The sequence below is a fragment of the Lampetra planeri genome, chromosome 32 (assembly GCF_965212315.1).
Source record: "Lampetra planeri chromosome 32, kcLamPlan1.2.h2, whole genome shotgun sequence".
In the NCBI taxonomy this organism is placed as follows: Eukaryota; Metazoa; Chordata; class Hyperoartia; order Petromyzontiformes; family Petromyzontidae; genus Lampetra; species Lampetra planeri.
In genome coordinates, this window is record NC_136138.1 from 2852785 (window position 1) to 2868249 (window position 15465).

Here is a 15465-nt window from a genome sequence, read left to right on the forward strand (position 1 = left end):
AAAATTCAAACAGTACGATGCTTGAGTTTCTGATTTTCAGAAGCCGTTATGGTCTACTTGCAGTATTGCACAAATAAGTAACAAACTAATACATAACATCATTCCCTGGTGGCCTGAGTATACTCAACATGTAAAATAAGCAGCTGCAAGAACAAATGATCTCTGCCGCTTCCTTTTAGATCAGGCCTATAACGTTTTGTACCGCCCTTGTACATAACACAACAAATCAAATTCTGAGCACACACACAAACCAGTTCTAATTATCATGCACTGATACAAATCAGATCTGCCTGGGTGGTGTCGTGGTCCTAGTACACGACTACTAGAGTAAAGATACAATCTGCATCATGGTTCAAACTCCAGCCAATCATCCTTGCAACATATCCTTGCTTTGGTAAAACAAAAATCTATTCCATAACAAAACACACATTCACAAAAAAACAAATGTATGAAGGATTTTTTTTATTGCCAAAACAGTTCCTAATATGTACATTTTATGCTGTTTTTTATTGTTTAGCACGTTTAAAATACGTTTAGAGCTGCAACTCCTTCATATTGTGTTAAACTTAGTTTACTCTACTTGTATGTATGACAAATCTGCTGCATGCAGGAGTTTCACAGTGCAACATACGTTACAGGAAATCCCAAACTACATTTGAAATATTCACTCAATTTCCCCCACCTCCCGACTCTAAAGATAAAAAAAATTATGCACAAATGTAATTTTGATCACAAAAAAACTCATACTTTACAAAGGAAAAAAAACAGCCAACTGACAAAAAAATCCTCCAGCCAATTCTCCATGCAGTGGTTGACCACCACAAAGAGTTTAATGGCAACGACGCTCGGGTTTGTCAATGTCGATGTAACGCGCGAGTTTTCGCAGCCAGAATCGGAATCTTTATTTATCCTGGAAAAATCCGTTGAGCTATGAAGCTCTTTTTCACAGATGTTGTCTGGGTCAGCCTGCGTCTTGAGCATTTCTTTCTTCTCGACCTTTGGCTACGGGCTGCTTTCTGCCAGCACTGCGTAACGAAGCTGCGGTGGGGTTCCGGCGACAGCGATCGCGGCGGCAGCAGCAGCAGCACCAGTGGAAAAAAAAATAGCGCGAGCGAACAAAACGCCCGACACGCAGCAGCCCGAACCCGGGAACGCTGCCACGCCCGGAAAGGCTCGCGCGGCACAACTCGAGAGGCGAGCGACGGGACCTGCGGCGGGGCGACAGCATCCCGCTGCACAGCGGGGGTGGGGTGTGCTCAGGCGGCCTTGTTCCGCGACGCCGCCTCTGCGTTGGCACGCAGCACGGCGCCCGGGCTGGGGTACGGCCGCTGCTGGAAGAGGGGCCCTGACGCGGTGGTGTCTGCTCCTGTCTTGGCGTCCCCTTTCCTCTGGAGCCCAGCGCTCCAGTTACCGCTAAAGGGCAGGAGGAGGAGGAACACATCAAGACTTACACGAGTACCTGGCGCAATGTGTAAACAATTAAACTATTAAACATTTAGCCTATTAAATGTTTACACATTGTACCTGGTGCAATGTGTAAACATTTAAACTATTTTTTATTTCACCAGGTAAGGCCCACTGAGTTATATAGGTATTCTTCAGAAGCGACCTGGCCACAAATAATAGCTCAACGACGTGGCTTATCATGTGGAAATTTACAGCAGCCAAATACTCGAAACGCATGTTTCTATATGTGGAGGGAAAACCCAAAGGACCCGGAGAAAAATCCAAGTGACCATGGGAAGAACATGAAAACTCCAAATATACAGGCATCAGGGTCAGGATCGAACCCACGACCTTCTATATCGCAAGCGGGGGGTAGTTAACATCTCGCAACCGTGGCGCCCCATGGTGGCAAGATGATGAAGACAAATGTGGTCTTGCGTGGTGCTGGCAATACCATCCGCTCGCATGCCATGCTCGCTAACAGTAACTGCCCCAACAGTATGTATAGCTGTATGGGGGGATCTTTTTGCGTGCAAGTTTATATGCATGTGTGTACAAGCAAGCGTGTGGATGTATGCATGCACTTTGTGTGTGTGTGTGTGGATACGTGTGCCAACTTGCGGATAAAACACAGCAGGGTGACACAGCAAAGAGCACAGATGGTGCATCGGATCTCAGTCAATCAACCCATAACCCTTGGCCTCCTCTCAATAAGCCTTTGACACTTCATATGGCCTCAAAGTGCACCTAGCCTAGCACAAGCGTTGTGGTGATGTCGCCGCTATTTAGTGTTGTTATTTTTGCGTGTGTATATGCTCACATGTGAATGCATGTGAATGTGTATATACATGCTTGTGTATGTTTTTTTTAGTTTTCCCAATTCCCACCACCGACTGTGGCACTCGATTGTATTGCATGTTTAAAACACAGCTTGCGATCGATGGGGTGCAATTCAATACAATCCGATCACAACCCATCGATTGAACCAACATTTAAAAACCTTTAAGGGACTTATCTCTACTGACAGTCCTGGGCCATTGGGGAAAATGTCACATTTCTATGGCAGGGATAGTTAGCGTGCTATCCTCACTGTGGTACATATTTTATCAACCATGGAAAGATAATGGGCCAAGTAGTACCCTGAGAAGGATTTAAACGTCCAACCTTTCCACTTTTAGTTTAGCCTCTGACGATGAGGCCTATACAGCTGCAATAACTTGGAATATCATTTCCAGGGAATAGTTTCCAATACACGGTTATATTTTATCACAAAATGAATGCACCATGACAAAGTGAAATACACTTGCCTCATTCACATTTATGCTCTGGTAATTAAGTGCTTGCAAGACCAGCAAAATAAGCATGAAGCATTTTAAAATAATCCACGTTTTACATTAATTGTACATCAAGGAAAATGTAAAAACAATACACATATTACAAACTTCTTTAAATATATATTTTTACACCTAGCGTGCCAAAATAAATGTAGGTCTCTTTTTCAGCTGCACGTTGGAGCGTGACATGTTTAAACACAGCATAATGCTGTCTCACATTCCGTTAACATCTCATCAGCTAGGAACCGCTAGTGAGTATACTAATAATGCATTTAAAATACGTGGCAGAATTGCTATTTCTATGGCATCTTGGGAAAAAAAATCAATGCAACAATTTTTTCACCTATTTAATCAGTCCTTTCAATTATAAGCACAGCGCACTGTTTCTACGAAAAATAATTGAAGCGCCTTCTCCGTGGGAGGCATCGTTAGCTGAAGCAAACAAAAGCGTCGAACACGCGCCGTGCTGAAAATAAAAAAAATGGGTTTTCATGTTGCCTTAAATAGCTCCAACACAAACTAAACTATTTTTTATTTTACCAGGTAAGGCCCACTGAGCTATGTAGCTCTTTTTCAGAAGCGACCTGGCTGTCACAAATGATAGGTCAACAAAGAAGTGGCTTATCATGTGGAAATTCATAGCAGCCAAATACTCTATCGGTCAAGTCACGTAGGTAGAAAAATTCATAATAAATCACGACGTTTCGATCGCAACACAAGCAATCATCATCACGTAGAAAGATACAGAAGGGAAAAACCGGAGGACTCGGAGAAAATACACACGACCACGGGGAGAACATGCAAACTCCAAATATACAGGCATCAGGGTTGGCATTGTAGTGCTGCCATTTGATAAAAGGTCAAATATTGTTTTGCACATTATTTATACACCTATTTCCTACTCATGTGTTCAGTAACTGACGTGGGCAGCAAAAACAGATTGAGCAAAATGTATGAGCTTGCGCAAATGTTCTTTATAATATTGACTACATGCATTCATTGCATTATGTAGCTTCCCCGTTTCATTAAGTAAAAGATTACGACAATGCAGATCGTTTTATCACACGTATAAATTATGTTCGCAATTGATTTTCTATTTACACAAATTATAATTTACAAAAATATACACTGATTAATCTACAAAACTGCCGCCACATATATCTTTCATACAAGTCCTTTAGTTACTCACAGCTAAGAGCCCCTTGGGATGGGAGAACGGTGGCACGGTGGGTAAAGCAATGCGCTATGATCCCGACGATCTGAGTTCGATACCCAGCCATAGCCAACAACAGTGGCGAGTGATATCTGAACTGATCATGGGCACCCAGTTCACCAACCTGCACTGACCAGTGTGGTCAAGTAGAGTCAAACAACTCCCATGACTGACGTGGAAAAAATTATATTAACAGCCTATCGTCTTTTATTCAAGGGTGGAAAGACAATGGTATTGGTTTTGTTTCTGTGTGATTATAATGAAGCACACAATATATTGCCATTCCCCCTTGTTGGCTTTTGATTTTGACATCCTACATATTGTTGTGAGTGTCCATGTTTCTGATTGATATGACATAGCAGGTAATATGAATATTAGTATGTTGCATTTTTTGGTTTTCCAAAAGCACTCCATTCCTGCTCTCGTTCCCCCCCTTCATTTTTGAATTTTGATCCCAATAGGTTGCTCAAGCATTGTATAGCAATCTTTATGTTAGAGGCCGACTGAAACTTAATTTCTAGTTTTGGCCGAAACCGAAAGTTAAAAATTTACTTTCGGCCAAAACTGAAAGTTAACTTTTTGGCTTCGGCCGAAACAGAAACTATGCCGAAAGAGGCCATTTGCCAACTTTTGGCGCCGAAACCGAATTTCAGTCGGCCTCTAATTGTCAGACTTCGAATCTCGGTATCAACACGCGTGTAGACTGAAGCGAGCAAAACACATAAGCCAAGGCGGGCAGGCGGCTGGGAACAGACAACAGAGGCACTTTGTTGTCGTCCCGCCAAAGAGGCTCCACCCACGGATGGAGATGCAGGCTGCCGTCTGTTGACCGGTCGTATATACATTAGCAGACCATGGTTGCGGCTGTAACCTTGCTCCCAAGCTGCTGCTGCTATGTGTGTGTTTGCAGCCTATCGCATAGGATTGCCTAGCGCCGACTGACCGGCCGATAGGCAGAGTGATAGACGTAGCACGAGCGTTATATTCTAAAAATAGATCTTCGGTTGACGAATGACGACCAAAAGTCAATATCAGTTTCGGCCGAAACTGAAACCAGACCGAAAGTAAAAAATTGACTTTCAGCTGAAACCGAAAGTAGGCCATTTGCCAACTTTCGGCGCCGAAACAGAATTTTGGTCGGCCTCTACTTTATGTACATCACTTTGGGTTCACTCATTTGTCTTGAGCACAAATTTGCAGCCTTCTTTGTTACATTCTTCAATCGTACCCTGTAGTTCATAGCTTACTACGAGGACTGTGTTGTCAGCCAAGGTGAAGTGGTTAACACACTGTCGCACAGTAAGTTTGCCTTTGTTTCTCCAATAATTTTTTTGGAAAACATCTTCTAATGTCACTGTGAATAGCCTTGTTGAGAGCACATCTCCTTTTTCCAACTCCTAAATTGTATATTGCAAGGATCATAAACATTGATACTGAACAAAAATCTGAGAATTACACAAAGAAGCATGGAGAGGGAGCATGCTTGGGATTACCCTGAGAGGTGGCAAGATAAATGCGTGGATCGGGGAACAGTGGACATTACCAGACATTGCATTGCAATTTTGAGAGTTAGTGAGTTTGTGCAGGACATTGCTAAAGAAGGAACGTTGGCTGATGGGGAAGATTTGTGAATGAACGGCCGCCAAAGGAGAACACACCCAAGAGGATGGCTACCGTGGAGATGGAGTGATGACATTGGCTCAAATGCCGGAGCGAGAAGGATTGTATCATATTGGCATCGGGAGCAAAAAAATCTATATAGCTCTTTTTCGTAAGTGACCTGGCCACAAATCATAGCTTAACGAAGTGGCTTATGTGGAACTTTATAGCAGCCAAATAGCTGGTCAAAGATCATGGCTAATGATGATGACGACATCGTTGGGTACAAGGTAGGGTGTACATTTTGATTTAAAGCTTTTGTGACTGCAGGGATTAATATTCTTGGTTCTTTCGGTAAAGTCCCGTAGAAGGTAAATAATAAAATAATATAAATATTAAACAATAAAAATGCTCACGACGTTTCGACTGCAACACAAGCAATCATCATCAGGTGTGAAATCCACAGCAAAATTTAAGGTAGGGTGTGTCGCTGTGAAGTTGCTTTTCGAAACAATTGATTGCACTGAGGATCTTACCGTGGAGCGTCCGAGTAAGCACTGGGATCCATTGGATCCAGCTCTTCCTTTTCTTTTTTATCCCGACCTGCAACACCATCAAATGTGAATAATAAAATATTAATATTTAACCAAATGTTCGTGCTTCATGATTTCCATGCAGTCCATTGACGAAACTGGAATGGTTTTTTTTAACAACAACTCACACCAGGCTATTTTCAAAATGTGTGTGCATAATCAGAAGGCATTGGGGAAAATGTTTGAAATGATGAAATGTATTGCACGACTCTTAATGCTATCCGGGTGTGTGGCACCGTGACTGAGCACTTGACTCACAATTGGAAGGTTGGAAGTTCAAATCCCTGTCAGGGATCGACTCAAGTCTACCATTGATCCAGTGTTGATAAAGTGAGTACCATATTGCGAGAAGATAACAAAGGCGGTCGTATTGAATTACTGGTGGCGACCATCACGAGAATGTAAAATTTACACCACAGGGACATGATATTGCTCCATTACAAGGGTTGAGAACCCTAACAGTACACCGTGAGTGGTGTGTGAGAGTAATGTGGGGAGGAATGGGGAGTCACGGGAAATGAAGTTTACCGTGCCAGCAAAGCCTCACCACGTTTGCCTTTCTGGTAGGGGGCGGCCTCCTCCCTCCGCTGGAGTCGTCGATCTCTGGCAGCTCTGGGAATCTCGTCCCTGCTGTCCAAGTCGAGCAGTGACGACCGTTCTTGTGCCTCCACAAGAGCAGTCATCGCTACCACCTCCTCCTTCTTCTCCTCTGCAACAAATATTAGCACCGTTGAATCACAATCAAGCCTATAATGGAGAACACGGGCCAAGAAAGATAATAACCAGCCCAGTTTGCACACGGTTCAAAGTCTGATTAGTCTGTAATATTGTTGGTGACATTAAAGACTCGGTGACAAGTAGGCACAGGCAAGAGAAGAGATGGACTGATTTAGTATAGGAGGAACTGGTGTAGAGTGGACTTACCACTTTCTGCCACTCGTGGGTTTGACTGTGTAGGAGGGACATGACTTACACTAATTAACAGCCATCATAAATCAGCAATACAAGGCAGCAAAGCAATGCTCACAACAGTGTCTACCGTATAGACATTTGGTAGAATGGGTAGCGCATCCATCAATCAATGAAGTCTGTTTGCCCAAAATAGCTGGATTTGTTTTGTGACCTGTCAGGAGGCCTTTGCCAAGCCACGTGCAAATAACTTAGCACGATTTCCATGCTGGCATCACTGACACTTAGTCAAGAATGGCAGATGTTGTATGTGTGCACTCGAGTGTTAGCCAAGTGGTATAAAAAGTGGTCCACGTAAGACATTACAATCCAGGTTACGCAGGTTTAATTCCAAGCATTGGCAATTTGTATACAAACTTGGCTATTGCTCTGACGACAGCCTAAATTGGCTGCCTGTTGTTGAGGTGTTAAATTATTAACGGATAAGTAACAAAAGCGGCCAGGTGTCGTGTTGGCATCGAAAACCTTATAGGTGGTTACAAACAGCACTTGCATTATTATATACACGTAACGTCACAGAAATTTGTCATATATAAATAGTAAGAAAAAAACTCCCGACAATCGTGTAGATTTGTATCCAAATAGGTAATACAATTGAATAAAATATACCATAGCGGTCTACTTTCACTCTGACACTTCCATTATTGCAATACAACTTAATGTGGAGCTCTCAACCCAGCCACTCTCTCTTCCTCTCCAGGCTTAACTGAACTCTAACTGGCCTTCCACCCCTTTTTATCTGCCCTTCAATTAATTTAACTCCCTTCACTGCCCTTGGCCCCCTGGATGCCGTGGTGGCGAGATGCCATCTCTCTTGCCTGGTATACAGGTCATGGGTTCGATCCCAACCCTGATACCTATATATCTGGAGTTTGCATGTTCTCCCCGTGTTCGTGTGGATTTTTCTCCGGGTCCTCCGGTTTTTTCCTCCACATTATGAAACATGCGTTTTAGAGTATTTGGCAGCTATACATTTTTACACGGTAAGCCACTTCGTTGAGCTATCATTTGTGGCAAGGTTGCTTCTGAAAAAGAGCTACATAGCTCAATGGGCCATTTCTGGTGAGATAAAAAAAACGGTAACATTTTCAATATTTTGTTTAACTACCTTAACTGCCCTTAACCGACAGCCTCGTGTCTGTCCACTGATCGCACTCACATCACACCCACGAGCTGTAGGGGCAGGGCTTTATCCATTTATTGGTGCTGTTAGCGTTCATATTCAGCGCCATGAGACGATGCCACATCCTTTTACTATATAGCCCCTCAATTCCTTTATACACGAGGTAATATCTTCACAAGGATTGTGTTTCACTACGTATACATAGAGATATGAATAAGGTTTAATGGAAATTTACTGGTACCTGTTAATGTCTATCGCTACTCTCTCAATTGTACTTATTCAAGTCTTTACGGTGATAATTGCATCCAATTAAATGAGTATTATTAACTAGATTAGATCTAATTGTTTTATGATTACCATCTTATAATTTAAAGCCATATATCAATCCACTGCTGAATTAAGACCTCCGCATGCTCTGTTCATAATGGGAGTTTCTTTGACCAGACTTCACCATGGTTAGTGTGAGTTGGTGAAGGGGAGGTCAGGACAGGTTCAAATATCGCAAGCCATGGAATCTAACTCAGGTTGCTGGGTTCAAAGGCAAAGTGGACAAAACCACTGTGATACTGCTCCTAGTGCCAAGCTAAAAAAAAGATCTAACTTTCATAAATGAGGAGCGCAAATCATGTTTCATTTTGGCTTTGATAAATTAATACCACTTAACACACAAAGGTCATTAAAGCGGGCATATTAGAGTACATCATCAAGGAAAGAGGAACCGGGCATATGAAAAATTAGGAGACAAACTATGTGATTTGAGAGGATCGAATGGATTAAAGGGATTAGGGTCAATTATTTCCCATGCCATGTGCTTGAGTTTCTATTAATATATGACAAGATATTTAAATAATTTATATCAAAGACTAATTAATGTCATTAAATGATTAAACTACATTGGAAAAAAGCACAATTTCTGTACTACACTTAATCCTCCAATGGGTCAAGGGGATAGACATTAACTGCTTTGGAATGGATCAGTGTAATAAATTCAGTGTCTACAGGTTATATGATATTTCTTATCCCCAAGTATCTTTGTGGGTCAAAAATGTAAATTTAATTTAATAACTGGTCAAGTGAAAGTGTGCTTGACTAGATATTAAGTTGAATTGACGATGAATAACTTAAACTTTAGACTCAAATTAGTGGTGAGCGAGCAAAGCATACTAGTTTGAGTCAGAAGTTTCAGTTCAAAGCCCAGTTGGGGGTCAACTAGTGCAATTATCCCTATGGGGTTTGCAATAACCAAAACACAAGCAGTCAAGATGCAAACAAAAAGAAACAACTCTGATAATGATATGCACTGTCCTTGAAGTTGATTGGTCCACACCCAAGACAGCTTTTCAAAAACAGCGCACTATCAGAGTATTGAGAGCTCAATACAGCGCACCATCAGAGTATTGAGAGCTCAATACTCTGATAGCGCGCTGTTTTTGAGTTGTACGCCTTTTGGCGTCATCTGGTCCAACACCAATGGAGACTACGCTCTAAGAAAAGCTGTCTCGGGTGTGGACCAATCAACTTCAAGGACAGTGCATATCATTATCAGAGTTGTTTCTTTTTGTTTGCATCTTGACTGTTTGTGTTGTGGTTATTGCAAACATGATCCCTTGTATAAAGGTGTCAGTTTTTGTACCAGATTAAAGGGTAAAAACCTATTACTAGACTACCAGAAAACAGACCAAGGCCTCCATCGTGAATGGTCGGGAGGCAAGGTTCAAAGAGATTGGAGGACAGATTATGAACCGAAAAAGGCAGGAAGCAGGCTTGAGAGTTGAGGCGATGATTGAGAACCATTGGGGCAAGAGAATGAGGATTGGACGAGGAGAGTGGGGTGAGCGAGGGTTCGAGAAGGGGAGCTCAGGAGGGGGTATAAAGGGGGAAGCACAAGGGGGGGGGACGAGCTACAATATCAAGAACGAAGCCCAGGCCTAGTGTTGGTGCTGTGTCCAATAAAAGGCTCCGAGTAGCAGCACGTGTTGGCGTCATTACACTTGCATTCAAGGAGAGAGGTTAAAAAGGGTAAAATGGGATGTGATTCATCTACAACAGCTGATGTTCAGTGTTCTGTCCCAATAACTACTAGATGTACTTCTCACACAGGCAATCACAATATTATTAGGACACATGCTGAGGCAGGATGACTCAGGATGTTCGGGTTTTGCCCATAGCAGTCAGTCAAATATCCTGGATATGGATTCTAGGCTTCTCCCTAATATAAAAAACCTACTTACAGAAAACGTGAGTAACATTACTCAGTAGTAACATTATTCACAAAACAGACATTGTAAATTTCAGTTTAAAAGGTATTTTATCAATCCATGTTTGTCCAGAAAACTCTTCGTCAATCCATTGGTCGATGAAAGCCTCCCCAAGTCACTGTCGTTTTTCATGATCCTGAAATTTAATAGTACACCTGGCATCTGCACACAAGCCGATTTCATTGCTCCATCTCCACGGTGGAAATCCTCTCAGATGCATCACATTTTTTGGATGCTACTCACGTCATTATTCTTGATCATCAGCAATCAAAAAATCCTTCTGAAAATCTTTCCAGAGTCTCCATAGACAGATCTTGTTTGGGATATTAGACCAATTCGTTTGAGCATACTGTATGCACAATAAGAATGATCAAAGTGCAGATATGTAGGAAACCACTACAGAGTGACTGAGCAAATTACTTCTTCTTCGTGTCTCCTGTCCAACCTATATGGGTCTTTGCCAATATTCTGCACAGGCCCCCGCTACTGGTGTTGGCATTGCCAGATCTTGAGGAGTGCATTGTGGTGCTGCAGGGCATCTCAGGAGATGATCCACGGTTTGCTTCTCCTGACAAGCATATTGTTCGGTTGCGCAGAAGCCTCATGATTACATGAGACTTAAAGCTTTCGTGACTACAGGAATTCACTCTTTGGGTCTTTCAGTAAAGCCACGTAGATAGAAAAGCTATAAAAATGATGAAAATAAAATAAAAAATATTATTTTAATTTTTCTATCTACGTGGCTTTACCGAAAGACCCAAAGAGTATGGATTACATGAGAGTTGCATCTGCCGAAACCTACTCTCAGTCTGTTTAGGCTCCACCATGCGAGCAATTTGGAAATGGAGCCAGATGCGAGCTCCTCAGCGGTTGTCACTTGCTTTTTCCCATTCTTTTGCCAGAGGGAAGTTCTGGCAGATTCCAGTGATGTGGTCAGTGGCACAGTGGAGCACAATAAGCTGTTTCTCAATGACAGATGATAGTGTGCTGGCTGATGGCCATGTAGCGAATGACGGACGTCCCACCCCATGACTTTCCGTTCGTGGTCATCTGCTACCCTACTCCTGATGTTAGAGGGCACTATACCAGATCGTGCATACAGGCAGGGAAAAGGGATGGCCTCTCAGGCACCCTGATATGATTCTGCACGTGTCATTTAGGGTGGTGTCGACATGTTTACTGTGGGTTGAGCATCCCCAGGTAGAGCATGCATATTCAGCCACAGAGAAACAAAGTGCTAAGGCAGTGGTGCGTAGAGTGGATGGATGTGCTCCCTACATTGAATTTGCGAGCTTTCACAGAATGTTGTTTCGTATGTTGACCTTGGCTTTGGTATTTAAAGTGTGCTTTTTGTAACTGAGTATACGATCCAGTGTTACCCCGAGGTACACTGGGTGACTCTAGTGTTCGAGGCTCTAGTCTCCCCAGGTGACATTGAGGTGTCGCTCTACATCCCAGTTTCTCACGTGTAAGGCGGCACATATTTGGGTTTTACTCGGTTTGGGTTTGAGATTATTACAAGAAAATGACTCATTAATCTGTAGAGATGAACAACTGTATAAGACTGGAAATGCATGTGACATTATCTCTGGTCATTACAAATTATGTGGCTATATTGTAGCAACAATATACTGAGTGGAAAAAAATGTGGACTGTGTATACATGCCAACAGCACAATTACAAAGCAATAAATACTGGAGTAAAAATTAAGGTAGCATTGACCTTCCTAAATAATTTTCTATTTATTATAAAAAAAAATTACTCCCTAAACGAAATTAAAATGTGTACACTTACATTGCTCTTCATTGTGCATTTCAGATTCAATACTCTTTATAGGAAAGTCAGTTCCATTTATATATTAAAAATATATTAACCTACAAAAATGTATTATTCTACATTTTAACAAAGTGCCTGTGGCTTTTTAGAATTAATAATAAGTTTTCTTTCAGTTTGATTGTGTTCCTTGAAAAAAGGGTAATAACCGTGCGCGCATGCAGAGTGTAGGCAATGCAATACTCAACCAATCGCCGGAATCTTTTTGGCTGCCTTGGTGATAACTGCCAGGGGGTCTGCCGGGGCCAGCCATGACACCATGTCGGTCTCCGCGTTCCAGTAGTACGGCAAGCGGCTGCACAAGTTCACGTCCATTAGCATAAACGCACACATGTACATGTCTTTTTATCAGCATGTCTTCATTATAAACGATAGAGAGAGCGTTAATGGAAAAGCCAATCAGCAATCCTGGCTGTTGTTAATGGTTGTTTACGAAAGTATTGAACAAACAGTTTGCCCGATATGTTTTTGGGTAATTTACATACACTTTGCCATAGGACACGAGACAAGACGTAATTGGGAATGCTGTTGAAAATAATGTAGGGTTTTTACACGTTATATATATTAGTACGTTTTATATATAACTCTGGTATATACAAGAGTTGCCAATAAAAAGACATTGCAAAATGTATAAGTCTATGCCTTCAGAAAGTATATGCTTAGTAGTTATGCACTTGTAAAACTACTACTACTACCCTAAAGTGGATGTAAAGACTATGTCACATCAATTATTAGTTAATTATTTTCCAATGCCAGAGCCAAAAATTTGGAAATGTACCCATAAATGTATTTCAAGATTATTCAATGTAAAACAAATGGATGCAATGAAAGGAAGATGTATATTAAGTCTACGCAAGAGCATAAGAGTAATTAAAATAAAATAAACAATCTCCGTGTTCATCATTACCACTTCCTTATAAGAAACATATGCTCCAATAGCATAAAATATCAGTGTATTATTATTTGCTTTCAAAGGCAATCTTAATTATGAATGCCACATTTGTTGTTGTGCTTGTGCAATAATGCTAATGCTGTCTCTTTAGTGTTTGCATCTGTAATTAGCCAATATTGCATGGAAATGTGCAATGCACATTATCGTTCTTAATTACACAAGCAGAACTTATCTACCAGTGTCATGGCAACAGCTTATCACCAATATTAATATTAAGGAGGTATTTTATAGCAATAAATAGTATTATGGTAAGAGAACGAATATAATTACCTGTCTGGGTCAACTACTTTGTACCAGTTGAGTGGTAAGTTTTCATTCTTTGTAGATTCATAATCAATTTCATTTTCATCATAATCTTCTGCTATAATTTCTTCATCCGCTTCTATAAACAAAACATACAATACGCTTAATATTCAGAAACTACACAATACAGAGACGTCATCAAATAAGTCACTGAGCGAGTGAAAAAATGTGTCCAATTAAATATAAAATTTGGCCCAGATTTTTTGCACAATTTTTTTTACAAATTCCTACCAATAAAAAGTGCAAAAGTGGTTTGCGGCAGCTTGGTAGCTGATGGTGAATGGTTAAACAAACCCCCATAACTTATAAAGCACAAGGTCTTCATCCCATAGTGGATTTGAAAAACAGTAAATCATTATCATTACATCGTTACCATCTCAACATCACTCAATATTCTCAGTGGATGTCATCTCGGACACTTTACATTCCTTGACTCCCATTACTCTTAATCAACTGCCATGATCCTTTATAGAAACCAGCCATGCTAATACCAAATTACTTTATCTGGTGTTACCGATTAAAAGTTATTATTTTGACAGTCAACTTGTAACCACTTCTTTTTACGACGTCAACATAGTTTCGTCCCATCAGAAAAAAATGACATCTGCAGTAATGTTTTAAAATCACGCATGCTGAGCACAGGCTAAAGGCTCCAAACCCTTAGTGACAAGCAACAAAGCGAAATATTAAAGGTGCGGTGAATACAAATTAATACGTTTCTTGATTAGAGAAAGGTTGTAATGTCTCATCAGCAGCGTGTGTTCCCATTGATTTAATCAGCAGCTCTCAACCTTTTAGTCCCCAATCAACAATCAAGACCACCGATCCCTCCCTGCACCCCCTCCTGTTCTTGGACGAGAGACAAAATCCGCCATAGGTTAAAGCTTAAAAAAGTAGCAGTAGGTGCTGCATTGTTAGAAAGTCCAGAAATTGTATATATATATACACAATAGCGGCACTCGCTGCATAAACGTGTTGAGAAGTCAGTATGATAACTCCATATGCTGCTTAGTCTTGATCGAGTGCAGGATCTGGTGTCGTGACACTCCATTGAGTAAGCCTACAGGCTACTTGACCCCTGCATTCGTAATTTCTCCTGCACGGTATCCAAACCGTAGCCTGACAGGGGTTGAGGACCACGCTGGATTAATCCAACGCTGGGCTCTTCCCTACATCACACGGCGCCGCAAGACAACGGAGATGGGGGGGGGGGGGGGTCGGGGTTCTTCTGCTGGGCCCCAAGTCGCCTCCCCACCGGCAGGGGCTTCTAGCCGAGGCCGGTACCCCCGTGAAGGCCTGCGTCCAAAAATTAAAAGCCACGTCCCCAGCAGCGGGGACAATTGCAGCCTCACCTGACAGCACGTTCTTGAGCAGGCCGCGTTTGGCCAGGCGAGCCAGTAACGCGGGCGGGAGAGGCATTGCGTTGATGCAGCGTAACCGCGTCGATGATGGAAAACCGCGCTGCGCCTCGGCGGTGTGGCCTCAGCAACTCGGCCCCAGCAACTCGGCCCCACGGGGTTGGCTACGGGTGCCGCGTCGGCAAAGAGGGATGTGGGGTTGGTACGGGGAAATTCGCAAACGCGTTTGCGAATTGAGTCATCCCTATAGAGGAAATTGAGTGGTTATGAAAACCGATTATTATTTTGCTTGTTGAATTGTTTTAGACGAGTGTAACCACATCCCACTCCCTTTGCCAGACTCAACATTATACGTGTCAACCCATCACGGTTTATCCCGTAATCTTGTACAGGGAGATTGCGTTTTCAGGTCCATACGGGGTACAGCCGTTTCAATAGGGGCAACAACGAAAAGTGTTTTTGTCAATTTGTGTTTATCCCCTGT

General features: G+C 42.1%; 1 protein-coding gene across 1 annotated transcript; it reads right to left on the bottom strand.

The window, feature by feature from the left end:
- Positions 1-445: 445 nt before the first annotated feature.
- Positions 446-15436, bottom strand: PQBP1 (polyglutamine binding protein 1). Its single transcript, XM_078609436.1, has 6 exons — positions 14976-15436; positions 13591-13702; positions 12557-12663; positions 6733-6894; positions 6129-6195; positions 446-1413 (listed from the first exon to the last, which is right to left on the bottom strand). Exons 1-6 carry the CDS (start codon positions 15040-15042, stop codon positions 1257-1259), a joined length of 672 nt encoding a protein of 223 aa, XP_078465562.1. The 5' UTR covers positions 15043-15436; the 3' UTR covers positions 446-1256.
- Positions 15437-15465: the final 29 nt, after the last annotated feature.

What these genes read in the sequence shown, in the direction of transcription:
- PQBP1 (XM_078609436.1), bottom strand. Translation starts at nt 15,042, where the DNA reads ATGCCTCTCCCGCCCGCGTTACTGGCTCGCCTGGCCAAACGCGGCCTG. An exon ending in CAAAAAGATTCCGGCGATTG is followed by an intron (nt 6,895 to 12,556) that starts GTTGAGTATTGC and finishes TATTTGTTGCAG; the next exon opens with AGGAGAAGAAGGAGGAGGTG. An exon ending in CTACCAGAAAGGCAAACGTG is followed by an intron (nt 6,196 to 6,732) that starts GTGAGGCTTTGC and finishes ATGGTGTTGCAG; the next exon opens with GTCGGGATAAAAAAGAAAAG.